General features: G+C 50.0%; 1 protein-coding gene across 1 annotated transcript in view; it reads right to left on the minus strand.

Moving 5' to 3' along the window:
- The window catches only part of OTOG (otogelin), a 595066-nt gene that overhangs the window by 93721 nt on the left and 484807 nt on the right, over positions 1 to 16538 (minus strand). The window contains exon 39 of the mRNA XM_075326471.1: positions 345 to 565. Within this exon, the coding sequence (XP_075182586.1) occupies positions 345 to 565 (221 nt within the window). The remainder of the gene's footprint in view (positions 1 to 344; positions 566 to 16538) is intronic.

Raw genomic sequence — 16538 nt, forward strand, 5'->3', positions numbered from 1 at the left:
CCCCCGCACAGCTCTCCAGACACATGCAGTGCCCCCCCAGCTCTCCAGAGACATGCAGTGCCCCCGCACAGCTCTCCAGGCCCATGCAGTGCCCCCGCACAGCTCTCCAGACATATGCAGTGCCCCCCGCTTAGCTCCCCAGACACATGCCGTTTCCCCCCCGCACAGCTCTCCAGACACATGCAGTGCCCCCCCCCCGCACAGCTCTCCAGACACATGCAGTGCCCCCCCCAGCACAGCTATCCAGACACATGCAGTGCCCCCCCCAGCACAGCTCTCCAGACACATGCAGTGCCCCCACACAGCTCTCCTCACCAATGGCTGTGACTACACTGGGTACATACGTATGCATGGCAGTTGCTGAACGTCTGGTTCAGGATCATCCACAGGCACTCGGAGCAGTCCATAACCGTACAATTCACATCCCGGTGTCTCTCTTTTCCTACATATTTTAATGTGTAGGGGACTTGCCAGCTGTCCACAAACTCCTCAGAGTCGTCATTCTTGGACAAGACTCGGCCATTGGGCAAAATGAAATCGTTTGTTGCATTTCCATCACAGAATCCTGAAAAGCAAAGAAACTGCAGAAGAACTGACACTTGTTTAAAAGCGGACACAAAATATGGGGCAATGGGTCTAGAGAACCCCATCTTCTACAACAGCATTAAAGAGGAGGACAGAGTTAAGAAAGAAGGCCCCCTACAGCCCAGACCTGCTGCAGAAGAGGCAAGAGGTAAGAAAGAAGGTCCCCTACAGGCAAAAGCTTCTGCAGAAGAGACCAGAGCTAAGAAAGAAGGCCCCCTACAGCCCAGACCTTCTGCAGAGGAGGCCAGAGGTAAGAAAGAAGGCCCCCTACAGCCCAGACCTGCTGCAGAAGAGGCAAGAGGTAAGAAAGAAGGTTCCCTACAGGCAAAACCTTCTGCAGAAGAGACCAGAGCTAAGAAAAAAGGCCCCCTACAGCCCAGACCTTCTGCAGAGGAGGCCAGAGGTAAGAAAGAAGGCCCCCTACAGCCCAGACCTGCTGCAGAAGAGGCAAGAGGTAAGAAAGAAGGTCCCCTACAGGCAAAACCTTCTGCAGAAGAGACCAGAGCTAAGAAAGAAGGCCCCCTACAGCCCAGACCTTCTGCAGAGGAGGCCAGAGGTAAGAAAGAAGGCCCCCTACAGCCCAGACCTGCTGCAGAAGAGGCATGAGGTAAGAAAGAAGGTCCCCTACAGGCAAAACCTTCTGCAGAAGAGACCAGAGCTAAGAAAGAAGGCCCCCTACAGCCCAGACCTTCTGCAGAGGAGGCCAGAGGTAAGAAAGAAGGCCCCCTACAGCCCAGACCTGCTGCAGAAGAGGCAAGAGGTAAGAAAGAAGGTCCCCTACAGGCAAAACCTTCTGCAGAAGAGACCAGAGCTAAGAAAGAAGGCCCCCTACAGCCCAGACCTTCTGCAGAGGAGGCCAGAGGTAAGAAAGAAGGCCCCCTACAGCCCAGACCTGCTGCAGAAGAGGCAAGAGGTAAGAAAGAAGGTCCCCTACAGGCAAAACCTTCTGCAGAAGAGACCAGAGCTAAGAAAGAAGGCCCCCTACAGCCCAGACCTTCTGCAGAGGAGGCCAGAGGTAAGAAAGAAGGCCCCCTACAGCCCAGACCTTCTGCAGAGGAGGCCAGAGGTAAGAAAGAAGGCCCCCTACAGCCCAGACCTGCTGCAGAAGAGGCAAGAGGTAAGAAAGAAGGTCCCCTACAGGCAAAACCTTCTGCAGAAGAGACCAGAGCTAAGAAAGAAGGCCCCCTACAGCCCAGACCTTCTGCAGAGGAGGCCAGAGGTAAGAAAGAAGGCCCCCTACAGCCCAGACCTGCTGCAGAAGAGGCAAGAGGTAAGAAAGAAGGTCCCTTACAGGCAAAACCTTCTGCAGAAGAGACCAGAGCTAAGAAAGAAGGCCCCCTACAGCCCAGACCTTCTGCAGAGGAGGCCAGAGGTAAGAAAGAAGGCCCCTACAGCCCAGACCTTCTGCAGAGAAGGCCAGAGGTAAGAAAGAAGGCCCCTACAGCCCAGACCTTCTGCAGAGGAGGCCAGAGGTAAGAAAGAAGGCCCCTACAGCCCAGAGCTTCTGCAGAGGAGGCCAGAGGTATGAAAGAAGGCCCCTACAGCCCAGAGCTTCTGCAGAGAAGACCAGAGGTAAACAAGAAGGCCCCTACAGCGCAGACCTTCTGCAGAGGAGGCCAAAGGTAAGAAGGAAGGCCCCTACAGCCCAGACCTTCTGCAGAGGAGGCCAAAGGTATCAAAGAAGGCGCCCTACAGCCCAGACCTTCTGCAGAGGAGGCCAGAGGTAAGAAAAAAGGCCCCTACAGCCCAGATTCAGCACGGTGAAACACACAATAAACAAGACGTACACTGGGGACACTTTAGCAGCGGTGGGCCCTGCCTCTAGGGAGAGGGAAGATGGACACCTCCTGCACTCACCTGCAGTTGTACCCTGCACTCCCTATCCAGTCCGATGCGGGTTCTTTCACCCCGTTGCCGAGCAGAATACTTAATGCCCTCACAAAGTCCTGAGCTCACCCTCGCTAGTGAGATGGCCGGTGACAGACACTGTGAAGACACAGCCCTGTGAAATGTCTGTATGGGGTTAATGTTTTTAATTGGCCAGACAAGAGTCCCTTTTGTGTGGTAACTCGTGTTTGTTGAGTCATTGTTTTCCCCAGGACTATCGGAGCCTTCCATTGTCTGAGATTGCGTATTGCTAAGTTAATATAACTTCCCCCAGCCTCTCTGTCTACGTCACTCAGATGAGAATTACCTATGCGGATTGAAATGCCACCCAATCAGAGCACAGCCTTATTCCACCAATCCGGTGAGACCACATTCCCTGGAATGACTGCCCGGGAGATATAAAAAGGGACTGTTGGAGTCACCAGTTGGTTCTTTGGCTACATGCTGTCAATCTAGGGGTTCCGATCCTGGTTGGAAGTCCATTACCCAGTCTAGGCATTTCGGCGCCGCCTAGGGAATCAAACTAGATTATATTGTGCAGGGGCACCACCGAGGATCCTAGGATTTGGCTGGAAGAAACCAGGGTTGGGGATGAATCAATTACCTGGCTACAGACTTTGCTATGCTGGTGAAGCTTACTACGCTTGTCACTATCCTATTCTCAGTGGGTGCATGCCCAAAGCAGGTGGCTGCTGGTTTGGCGTATGTGGCCCTGGAAACTGAGAAGGCCCTAATATTGTAATCCCTGGTGAGCCAGCGGAAGGGTGAGACTCTGTTGCCTGTTACATAGTGTGATTTGCATAGTTTTGTGTTATTTTCCTTTGACTGTTGGGGATCCAATAAAGTCTAATAGCACCCTGTGTTGTCTGAGTAGTGTTCTGCCCATGGGTACAGAGTGAGGGCATTCAGTGGGGATGAGCCCTGGTCCTTGTGGTCTTTCTAAAGATGGGTGGGCCAGCGGACGAAAGATCCCACTGACCCCCATGTCTCCACAAGCTATCCATCCTGTTACAGTAATTACCGACCATAAAACCAGGTTCTGGTGTTCTTAGACACCATCCAGGGGGCTCTGCAACCAGGGCGGCACATAGATATACCCAGCAAGTCATAGTTGAGGCATACAGGTTTCAGACGCCACCATGTCCAATCCCACCAGCTCAGCCTTGGGAAGAGGACTGGAGTGGTCTTACAGTCTTAGCAATAAACGGATACTACGGGAGCTGTGCCAGTATCGACAGATTGAATACAGGACCACATACACCCGGTTAGATTTAATCCAGGAATTTGTCCTTTGGGATACCCAGAACGTCTTGGAGAATGACCGAAGACCCTGACTAGGATGATCAGATGAAAAACCAGGGGACGCCCTGGCCAGAAACTGCAAATGATCATCAAGCCAAGCGGACAGATGTTCTGTAATGGAACCTATTCCCGATACAATCGGGCAAAATCCCGGGGGAAATTTTTCTTTATGAATTTTCGGTAGCGCGTGCAGTAAAGGAGTTATAGGATGGGATGGACAAAAAAATTCCTTTTGTTTAGAAGAAATTTACCCCTCGAGAAACACCTTCATCTAGTAACAAAAGTAGTGACTCTTTTATCTCATTAATTGGATCCTGTTTTAATTTTTTATAGATGTCACTCTCTATTAACATATTAGAAATTTCCCGTTCATACAACCCTATATCAATAACTACCACTGCACCCCCTTTATCTGAAGTTTTGATTATTACATTAGGGTTCTCTTGCAGTGATTTAAGTGCGTTTTTTTCGGCTACCGAAAGGTTATGGGACATATGTTTTTTTTATTTCATTTAATTTAGTGAGTTCATATTCCACCAAATTCTGAAAGTCATCCATTTGTCTACATCTTGTTTGTAAGGGATAGAAATGGGGGTTGGGAACTTTTGCGGAGGAAGAAGCATTGTGTGCATTAGCCTCTATATCATCAGTCTCAAGTCCCTTAGATTTTGTAACATTACTTGTTCCTGGAATTATGTTAAATGGAACAAAATATGAAAACTAGAATACCTTCAGGTCTCAATCTTAAAAACGATTTAATGTATTTTTATTAAGTTTAGATCTATAGACATGTTTCCCTAATTAATTTGTATATGCATACTAATGTTTGCTATTCTGACCTCATGTCCGGTTTGCTAGGCTTTTTAATTGTTTGTTTCATTGTGTTTTATATGGAGACCGAATAAGGATGTGATATCCGAAACGCGTCCTCCTGCTCTATACTTCTGCCAGACATGATGAAGTTTTATCCATGATCAAATAAATTTATATATTTTTAAAGAAGAAACTATTTGACCTGATTGCTGGACTATATCCTATTTTTTCATCTGATGATCCTGGAGCTTGGTTTCCTCCTGCCTTGGTCCATGCATGGTCAGGATTCCCGGTCTCCAGAAAAGGAACAGGTGAGCTGGACTAGCTCCGATTTCTCTCCTGACGAGGATGACACAGATGAAGTAAACTACGTGCCAGATCAAGGATCCTATGGTAGTCTGCTATCAATAACCCAGTCACAAGCAACCTGAATCCAGGATTTGTTTGACGCAATTGGGTCCAAAGCCTCAAGCGAAGAGAAGGCTTGTGTTCTGCAAGCAGTTTTGTGCGTTCCAGTTCGCCTACTACCAGCCACTCCATCCGGACTACCCCACTACCCATTAAAATCCCCACAAGACAAAGGCTCATTAACAGGGCCTGTGACTTTCCCAATCCACGGCACTGTTATACATACAGGCGCACTGGATATATGGACAAAGATGGTCTCCAAAGTCGGGGCCCCATGCATGGAGCCCGCTTGCCTTCCCAACTGGCCAATGTCTGCAAAGACAAGTCATCATGGTTTGAGGCATACTACCCCCAGGAGAAATCAGCAGCGGAGGAAGTGATCTACCCGTTTGGACACCCTACCCCAGCCAACCTCCATTGCCCCATCCAGCGCGTTGAGGTCAGTGACATACAGGCTCAGGGACATAGAGACACTGAGTCTTCTATCTCCCCAGTCAGCCTAGATATTGTTTCTCCAGAACACCTTTTAACAGATCACCTGTTGACCACCTCCCTGGCTGGCAGACATTGTTCAGCAATCCCTATGATACGTGATTAGTTGGACACGGTGATCAATCACGGAGAGATTGAAGTGGGGCTCATTGATGGCCTCCCAACCCCTGTTATTCTGGGAAATGACCTAGGACAAGGACTATCTAGCCAGTATGTCACCGCCATCACCCGCAGCCAAGCCAAGCAACATCCTTATGTGGATTCTTCTACCAACCCATCCAAAGATAACCCACCTCTTCAATCTTCATCATCCTCATCGGAGCCGACAATAATAAGTACATGTCACGGGTGGAGGGGTGGGAACGCCGCTCGCCTGGGAATCGCTGGCGCTCGGGTCCGGTGCTTCTGCTCCTCGGTGGCTCAAGCACGGTGCAGGACCCGGGGCTCGAGCAGCGCCTTCTCGCCCACGAGTGAAAAGGGGAGGTTTGTGGTGGGTATTTGGGGATGTCGGTTGTGACGCCACCCACGGGTTGTGGTGATGGTGGGCACCACCGCTGCTGGTGACGGGGGATCCCGGGAGCGATGGCGGAGAGCAGCTGAGGTGTTGACCCCTCCGTGGGTAGGGGCTGTTGGTCCCGGGGCCCCGGTTGGGGAGTAGGGAGGAGGTATAGGTGCAGGTGCCGAGGCGGGGAGGCAGTGTGGGCGCGGGTGCAACGTTGCGGTGCAGCACGGTGCCGGATGGCACTGTTGTACTCACTCAGACACAGAAGGACAGAGTCTCTGGTAAACCAAATGGCTGGATGGACGGGGCCCACAGCCGGCTGCGGTGTTCTCACTCTCCCCGGACGGGTTGATGGTGGCTGTCGTTTTCCTGCACCTGTGTAAGTGTATTTGACTCCTATGGCTTCCCACGGGTAGTCCGCTCCCCGGCGTTTACGTGTCAGGAGAGCCCGTTTGTCCGCAGACGCTGGCCCTTGGATCTCTGGCCCTTGGCGGTGGCACTTATCCGGACGGGTTGGGCTGTTGCCTTCTGACGGGACTTAGGTGGGAATGAACCCCTGAGGTCCAGACCGCAATCAGATAATTTGACCTTTTCGGCGGCTCCTAGCCTGGTCGGGGTCTGAGTACCCTGCCTTGGTGCTTGGCTTCCATCTGCTCCCCGGTTCGGTACTGGCTGGCCACCACCTGACCCCGGTCCTACGGTTCCGCTGACCTACACCAACTCCTGCAGACGGCCATCACCGTCTGCCGACCTTGCTGAACGTGCCTGGGCTCCAAGCCAGACACCAACAGTTTTCACTCCTCTCACTTTCACTGTCTACCACAATCTAACTGCTGTCTGTCTTTTCCCGCCTCCAGGCCTGTGAACTCCTCAGTGGGTGGGGTCAACCGCCTGGCTCTGCCCCACCTGGTGTGGACATCAAACCTGGAGGGTGGCAACAAGGATTTTGATTGACTGGTGTCACCTACCAGGGGAGGGGGTGTGTGTGTGATGTTAGTGTACTGTGACCCCTGGGGGTCCAGGGCGTCACATACATGTAACCAAACTGTGGCCCTTGACTGGACAGAGAAAGATCGTAAGGAGTTTGGGGAAGCCCAACTCATGTACCCCACCTTAAAGCTTGCCCGGGGGAGGCAATCAGGGAGGTGTATAGATAGGAGCCTCTATTGCTAAATTCACCACTGAAAGGGCAAAGATTATGGAGGTGTTGACATATTGTCCCCAGAAGAGGACAGGGATGATATCACGTCTGGCAGTTTCATCAACAGTCAACCTCCTCAAGATTCAGCAGTTTCTCATCTGGGTAATTAAAAAGGGGGAGGAATTTGAAGACACGGCCCTGTAGAATGACTGTCAAGGGTTAATATTCTTAATTTGGCCAGACAAGAGTCCCTTTTGTGTGTTAACTACTGTTTGTTGATTCATTGTTTTCCCCAGGACTATCAGAGCCTCCCATTGTCTGAGAATGTGGATTGCTAAATTTATGTAACTTCCCCCAGCCTCTCTGTCTACCTAACTCAGATGAGAATTACCTATGCGGATCGAAATGCCACCCAATCAGAGCACAGCCTTATTCCACCAATCCGGTTTGACGACATTCCCTGGAATGAGTGCACAGGAGATATAAAAAGGGACTGTTGGAGTCACCAGGTTGTTCTTTGGCTACATGCTTTCAATCTAGCAGTTTTAGTCCCGGTTGGAATCCATTACCCAGGCTAGGCACTTCAGCACCAGGTAGGGAGTCTGAATTGGATTATATTGTGCAGGATCACTGCTAAGGATCCTAGGATTCGGCAGGAAGAAACCCAGGTTGGGACGATTCGGTTACCTGGCTACGGAGCTTGCTGTGCTCATGAAGCTTCCTACGCTTGTCACTATTCTATTCTCGGTGGGTGCCTTCCAAAAGCAGGGGGCAGCTGGTTTGGGGTATATGGCCCTGGAAGCTCCGAAGACACAAATAATCTGCTCCCTGGTGAGCCAGCGGAAGTAGTGAGTAGTGTTCTGTCCATGGGTACGGAGTTCGGGTGTTTAGTTGGGATGAGCTCTGGTTCCCGTGATCTTTCTAAAGGAAGCCGGGCGAGCAGATGAAAACACCCACTGACCCCCGTGTCTCCGCGGGAGAGCACCCACTGACCCCCCCCGAGTCTCCACAAGCTATCCATCCTGTCACAGTAATTACCATCCCTAAAACCTTCTTTACCTTGAGGCGGCTAAGCGTCTTACACCGAGACAAGCTCAGCGGTCTTTATTATTTACTAGGTTTAAATTTTTGGTTACTCATTGCCCTGGTTCTAAAAACATTAAATCCGACAATCCAACTCCTTGTCCAGGAGTTTTCCGGGGGGGGGGGGGTGAACCTTGTGAGACAGGTCCCCATTCTTCAGGAAGGAGTGGTGGTGGTGGTGGCGGAGCTCAGTACGGATATGGAATCTGAGATTGGAAAGGCTCAAGGTGATGCGCCATCTGGGGTTCTGGTGAACAAGTTGTTTGTTCCTGTGAACTTTTGTCTTAAGGTCCTGGGTAGAGATGAGCTCGAGGTCGGTTCGCCGAACGGAGGTCCCGTTCGAGTTCGGTTCGTCAAACGTTCGACGAACCGAACTCGAACCGCATAGGAAACTATGGCAGGCAATCACAAACACATAAAACACCTAGAAAACACCCTCAAAGGTGTCAAAAAGGTGCCAAACAACTCACAACACAACACAAACACATGGGAAAGTGACAAGGACATATACTCATGCGAAAACAAAAGAGCTGGACAAGGAAAAAGAGGAGGAGAGACAGATATATGAGTATATGCAAGGAAACATCGATGCCATTACTGTGCAACTTGAGCCCTGCTCATTTTAGGCATCCAATCTGGATAAATTGCCTGAGCTTGCCACGTACGCCTTGGGGATCTTGTCGTGTCCTGCAGCCAGCGTTCTCTCGGAACCTGTCTTCAGTGCTGCTGGGGGTCTGCTGGCAGATAAGCACACGCGTCTGTCCACTGACAATGTGGACATGGCTCTCAGAGGACTTTTCTTCCCCTGGGTCAGCCAGGGACGGCGAAAGGCACGCGTATTTTTGAGAGTGCTTCATGCAAAGCATCTTTTTCATTTTGAAAAGGGGGGTCAAGTGATGCCAGTCAAGTGGGGTGTGTGTGGCCCAATTAGTGGCAACGAGGAAGACTGTGGTTGGAGTCCCCTCGCTGTGTTTCTAAAAGAACCAAGATGAACAAGTCATGGCTCTCAGAGGACTTTTCTTCCCCTGGGTCATCCAGGGGACGGGAAAGGCACGCGTATTTTTGAGAGTGCTTCATGCAAAGCATCTTTTTCATTTTGAAAAGGGGGGTCAAGTGATGCCAGTCAAGTAGGGTGTGTGTGGCCCAATTAGTGGCAACGAGGAAGACTGTGGTTGGAGTCCCCTCGCTGTGTTTCTAAAAGAACCAAGATGAACAAGTCATGGCTCTCAGAGGACTTTTCTTCCCCTGGGTCATCCAGGGGACGGGAAAGGCACGCGTATTTTTGAGAGTGCTTCATGCAAAGCATCTTTTTCTTTTTCAAAAGGGGGGTCAACTGATGCCAGTCAAGTGGGGTGTGTGTGGCCCAATTTGTGGCAACGAGGGAGACTGTGGTTGGAGTCCCCTCGCTGTGTTTCTAAAAGAACCAAGATGAACAAGTCATGGCTCTCAGAGGACTTTTCTTCCCCTGGGTCATCCAGGGGACGGGAAAGGCACGCGTATTTTTGAGAGTGCTTCATGCAAAGCATCTGTTTCATTTTGAAAAGGGGGATCAAGTGATGCCAGTCAAGTGGGGTGTGTGTGGCCAAATTAGTGGAAACGAGGGAGACTGTGGTTGGAGTCCCCTCGCTGTGTTTCTAAAAGAACCAAGATGAACAAGTCATGGCTCTCAGAGGACTTTTCTTCCCCTGGGTCATCCAGGGGACGGGAAAGGCACGCGTATTTTTGAGAGTGCTTCATGCAAAGCATCTTTTTCATTTTGAAAAGGGGGGTCAACTGATGCCATTCAAGTGGGGTGTGTGTGGCCCAATTAGTGGCAACGAGGGAGACTGTGGTTGGAGTCCCCTCGCTGTGTTTTACATGATTTTCGAAGGGCATGACATGCCTAAGAGGTTGAGTTTCATCATCTGCAACTTGTTGGCAACAGAAAGGCTGCCTTTACACCCTTTTGAGACCGAGGATTTTCGAGACCTTATGCCCATTGCAGTGCCCCAAGAGCCGATGGCCAGTCGTCACTCCTTCTCCAAGAAAGGCGTGCCCGCGCTACCACAGCAGGTCGCACACAACCTCACCGATTCCTTGAGAAACTCTGTGTGTGACAGGGTGCATTTCACCACAGATACTTGGACCAGTAAGCATGGACAGGAGAGTTACATGTTGCTGACTGAGCACTGGGTAACTATGATGAGAGATGGAGAAGGGTTTGCTGTACAAGTCTTGCCGTCCCCACGACTTGTGTGTCAATCCTTCCTCTGTATGTACAAGTTCCTCCACTGCTTCTGCCTCCTTAACCTCGTGTGGGTGCTCCACCTCGGCCCAAACCCTGTGTGGTCAGGCCACCCTTCCTTGTAACTGCGCCCAAGGAATCCCACACACCTCCTTACTATGCTGGCAGCAGAGCTCAAGGCCATCAGGCGGTCAAATGTTTACTTTGAAATGTAGGGGAAATGTGAGACACTGCTGAGGAATTGTGGACGGTTAGCTCTGGAGAGTGAGACCGAGTTTCATCAATGGTTGTCTCCACTCAACCAGCAGTCAGGGAAGGTCGGGTGCGACAATGATGCAAACCAGTCTGCGACCCTTCTTCAGGGCAATGTGACACACGTGCCTTGTTTGGCTCACGTGTTTAACCTGGTTGTCCAGAAATTTTTAAAACACTATCCCGGCCTACATGGCCTTCTGCAGAGGGCACGGTGTAACGCCTGCCTGGATCGACACACTCAGATGGGCTGTAAAGGATAGGCTAGAGGCAAGCCACTCACCAAGCTGGACACCCAGAACCCTGAAACCCTTTAACCCCTATACAGTGATTTGGAATTACACAGGGCCCAAGTTGATCAATACCTGTGGAAGGCTGCAGTTCCAGAGAATAGTAGTCATGCAGGGTCAAAACATTAATTGAGGAAGAGGAACAGAATGGGATGGCCAGGACTTAATCAGAAAACAAGCAGAGGTGAAATGCGGATCGGCCAACGAGGTACATAAACAGCAAGCAGGAAAAGTAGTCAGGTAACAAGCACACAAAATCATAAAACTGAACTGGGGGTAACAGTAACAAGAGGTTCATAGCTTTGTCTGGCAGTGGTCTGCAGACAGGAGGGGCCTAAAAAAGGGTGTGGTGTCTTCCCATTGGTTGTAGCTAAATGATGGTACTTCATCTGTGAGATACCCACCACCTACATTCAGCCTGTGGTTCTGTATCTGTCAAGGTAACGCAACCCAGTGGGTGACCATAACCTGCGTCCAGCTGCGCCGCAGGCATCGACTCCTTTCCCATCATGAGCACTATGCACGAAAGGAACACGTTGTCACCTGGCGACCGGAGTACAAATTGATTGAGTGGACTACGTTGGTGACTTAACAGCCGTATGCGGCAATGATGCAAACCTGTCTGCGGCCCTTCGTCAGGGCAATGTGACACACGTGCCTTGTATGGCTCACGTGTTGAATCTGATTCTCCAGCAATTTTTAAAATACCATCCCGGCCTACATGGCCTTGTGCAGCGGGCACGCTGCTATGTGCTCACTTTCATCCTTCGCACCCAGCAGCTCAACAACTTTCATCGCTCCTGAAGTCTTAGGGTCTGGTGGTTAAACGCCGGAAATGCGATGTTCCGACATGCAGGAATTGGAATCTGCACATGTTGCAGCGTCTGTGGCAGCACCGCAGAGCCCTGCTGAAATACGGTATGACATATAGCCTGGGATAACTTGATCCAGAGGTGGTGCAGATCACGCTGCTGGAGTGGTGTCAGATCAAGGACCTATGCACCCTTCTACACAGTTTACAAATATCGACGAAGATCTTTAGCACTGGCGATGCCATTCTCAGCGTGACAATTCTGGTCATCTACAAGATGGAGCACACTGTATGCATTATTCGGAGTCAGGTGTTGGGACAAGAGGAAGGGGAGGAAGTACCGGAGGAGTCATATGCAGAAGGGATAATAAGATCTACAAGGTCCAGACGGTGAGCGGCACCTAGGCGGCAGTCATGGTGGGGGATAGTGTAGAACTGTGGAAAAAGAAGCGCAAATAGGGTATTACCCCAATAATATGGGGTGAAGGAGGGGGAGTGAATACTCACCAGATGGAGTTGTGCAAGTCACAACCCCTTTGACAGCATGTGAATCATTAATCCAGGCAGCAGCCACCCGATGGCAGATAACAGAGAATAGTAGAGATAGGTGATAATGCCGCGCCACAGATCACTTCTGGAACAGTAAGATTAACGTATCTTTATTGGCATAGGTCATAGGTTTGACCTATGCCAATAAAGATACGTTAATCTTACTGTTCCAGAAGTGATCTGTGGCGCGGCATTATCACCTATCTCTACTATTCTCTGTTATGGTGGGGGATAGGGATTAACAAGGGCGCATAGTATCAGCAAAAATTATTGAGGAAGGTGCAGGAGCCCATGAAGAAATGGAGGACGAACTGGTGATGGGCATGGAAGACTCAGCAGATGAGTGAGAGCTTGCTCACATTTCGGTTGTGCGAGGTTGGGGGGAGAGGGCAGAGGAAGGAGGCACGATTCTCACCTCTCTGCCACCAACACACCAAGGACTTGGTCCTCCTGGATGCACAAGACACATGAGCGCCTTCTTGCTGCACTACCTACAACATGACCCTCGGATTGTACGAATTCGAAGTAATGCTAACTACTGGGTTGCCACACTGTTAGATCCCTGGTACAAGACAAAATTTGGCGAAGTAATTCCTGCCATAGAAATGGACGCACGTATACAGGAGTATCTGCAGAAGGTGGTACGGATTCTTAGATCTGCTTTTATCAGTAAACACCAGTACTGCACAGAGTGAATCGCAACGCTTTGTCATGGATAGGAGGAAATGGTCTTTTACTTGTCCACATCGGAGGGACCGAGGGATGGCTGCTGGGCTGAGATGGCATTGAGTACGGTGTCCCTGCAGAGTTGCACTTTTGGTCATATACCAAAATGAGTGGAAAAAGGACAGATGCTGGTGGAAAGGGGAACAGGTGTGTTGGAAAGGGGAAAAAAGTTTTTGTCCGTGGGTTTGTTGGTTAAGCAAAAGTAACATTTGCTGAAGAAACACCATCTGTTACGGTGGGACTGGCAGATTTGGATAAGGTGGTATATACTATGTTACCGCTATATAACGAAAATTAATAAGAAAAGAAAGAGAAAAGGTATATATCCCCATCAGCAGTCAGTGTCCACCGTGCTCCCAGATGGAAAAGGAGAGGTTGGCAACTGGAAGGTTAGGTGGAGGATACAGAGCTGTGTGGCTATGAAACTAATAGTTGCCTGAACCGAGTTAGACGCCACTCGGATCTTGAGACTGGGAGCCCTGTTAGCGTCACAGGGTCCACACGCCCACCCAGCCCAGGAACTCCCTGTTAACATCACAGGGGCCATTCAGTACGCTGACCGTGTGCATTGGGGCCACACCTGTGGACAGCAGGCGCATCAGCAGCAGCAGGCCTGTTAATGCCACTGGGCTGCACAAGCAGGACTTGTAGGACAGGAGCTGGTCTTAACCGTTCTGCGTTACCAACTGTGGTGGCGGCCTGCATCGACGCCCTATCCCTGCCTACCTCTGGCCTAAAGCCGCAATGGGTTCAACACATGGAGGTGTGCTCTTTCGGAGCATAATAGAAGACTGCGCACCTCCATGTTGGCTCCAGCCCGTTTTATAACCTGGGTCCGCCCCAAACCAGGGTGGACCACAATGCACCTCCTGAAGACATAAGCAGAGTGACACGTCATGAGTGGCATAACTAGCGTCCTATTTGGAACCACAACTTCAATAATGACCTCATGGCTGCAACGACACAAACACCTCACTAGTCATCGTCTGACCATCAATAATGAGGTGACAAGTCATAGGGGCGGGCCTCTGCAAGCCATTTGGGAGTGGCCTGGCCACATCGTCAGGACACCTGATGCCCTGTGGTCTATATGGGACCCCCACATCAGGGGCAGGGCCAAAGAGTTCATTACAGGACCTAGTCTCTGATGCAGTAAGTGCCTGAGCATGGTCAGTTGCATGAAATAGAGTCTCTGAAAAAAGACTATCAGCTTTAGCATGGTGTCTCGGCACAAAACAGGACTTAGACCCGGCACGGAGTGCAAGTACCTGTGCAAAGAGGCTTTTCACACTAAGTGTGGGAGCATGCGCTGTATCCCGAAATGAAGACTTAGGGGCACTTTGCACACTGCGACATCGCAGGCCGATGCTGCGATGCCGAGTGCGATAGTGCCCGCCCCCGTCGCAGCAGCGATATGTGGTGATAGCTGGCGTAGCGAAAGTTATCGCTACGCCAGCTTCACACACACACTCACCTGCCGTGCGACGTCCCTGTGGCCGGCGACCCGCCTCCTTGTTAAGGGGGCGGGTCGTGCGGCGTCACTGTGACGTCACACGGCAGGCGGCCAATCAGAGCGGAGGGGCGGAGATGAGCAGGATGTCAACATCCTGCCCACCTCCTTCCTTCCGCATATCCTACGGAAGCCGCAGTGACGCCGGTAGGAGACGTTCCTCGCTCCTGCGACTTCACACACAGCGATGTGTGCAGCCGCAGGAGCGAGGAACAACATCGGACCGTCGCGTCAGCGTAATCATGGATTACGCCGACGCTGCACCGATGATACGATTACGACGATTTTGCGCTCGTTAATCGTATCATCCAGCCTTTACACACTGCGATGTCGCATGCGATGCCGGAAGTGCGTCATTTTCAATTTGACCCCACCGACATCGCACCTGCGATGTCGCAGTGTGCAAAGTGCCCCTTAGACTCAGGAATGGCACAGTCAGGCTGAGCATACTCACTAGGCGAAACACTGTAATTATGCTGCAGCTGGGGTACATCGGCACACGCATGCGCACTAGCTGCCTCTCCACACTTACAAGTGGAGGAGAAATTGCTCTTCGGGTGTGGACTTGGAGATGCTGTCTATGAACAGAAGGAAAAGCTAAAGGAAGCCTCACTTTCTATCCCTCCGAATTATCAAATGCAGCAATGAATTCCCTGAGTTTGCTATAACATTAGCGTAGCAAAATGTGCATGAGGGTGTCATGCACAGGTGCTAGAAATAGCTTGGCACCAGTGGGACAATAATGAAATACAACAGCCAGTTCTATGATGCCACTAAATGGCAGTATTTTTTGCTATCATTATAGCTTATTAAAAACAGGGCAGGTGGGTGTCATGCAGAGGTGCTGCACATAGATTTGCACCAGTGGGGCACTAATGGAGTACAACAGCCACTTCTTGTATGCCACTAAGTTTACTCAATTTTTGGTATTATAATGTCTTAGTAAGTAACAATGAGTTTGAGTGTGCAATGCAGGCAGACGTGCTGCAAATATCTTTGCACTAGTGGGACGATACAGAAGTCCAACAGCCACGTTTAGGATGCCACTAAGTTCACTCAGTGTTTGCTAGTATAATAGAAGATAAACTGTGGAAAAAAGAAGCGCAATAGGGTCTTACCCCAGTAGCAATGGGGGGAAAGAGAGATATGGCACTACTCACCTATAGGGGTTGTGACAGTCACAACTCCTATAACAGCATGTATGTAGATAACTCCAAGCCACGGCAGCGGTCCCTCGGTTGGCAGATAACAGAGAGTAGTAGAATGAGGGTTTCCAGGCCGCGCCAATGACCAGCCGATATTAGGATGTTAGATTAATGTTGCTTTTATTCCAATATACAGGTCTACGCGTTTCGGTAGGCACCCCTTCCTTCTTCAGGACCAAATGGCAAGAAAACATCAAATCTGCTGTACAGGGAATCCTTACAGCACTATATACCCCACTGATGACGTCATGATCCACCCACTTTTAGAAAAAATCGGCGGGAATCTATACATTAAAACAATACAATGACGTAGTATATTGTATTTCTCAAGTTTCATGGATAAATCACTTATAACCATTTTTATCTATCCCAAGGAATGGAAGGTGAACTTTAAAAATGAAAATGAAAAAATATATAAAATAGTGCAATCTGTGTGTGAAGCCTCTTTTTTATATTTGTATATGTCAAGAAAAATATATGTGTATATATATACCTGTATATATAAAAGGTGAGTGTGTGTAAGGTGTCACGACCTTGCCTAGAACAACATATAGACACATGACATTAGATCAAGGTTGTCGAGTAAACTCCCCATATGTGGCAGGAGCCACAGAAGGGTTGTTATCAGTTGTGTGAAAATTGGGAAGGATATATAAAGGTGAACATTGTGAACTAAATCAGAGAGAAAGGAACGTAGGATCAAAGTTTAAAGATCCGTCCCAGACAAGAAGAAGAGAGAACCAGAAAAAAACACACGT

The sequence above is a fragment of the Anomaloglossus baeobatrachus genome, chromosome 10, assembly GCF_048569485.1.
Source record: "Anomaloglossus baeobatrachus isolate aAnoBae1 chromosome 10, aAnoBae1.hap1, whole genome shotgun sequence".
In the NCBI taxonomy this organism is placed as follows: domain Eukaryota; kingdom Metazoa; phylum Chordata; class Amphibia; order Anura; family Aromobatidae; genus Anomaloglossus; species Anomaloglossus baeobatrachus.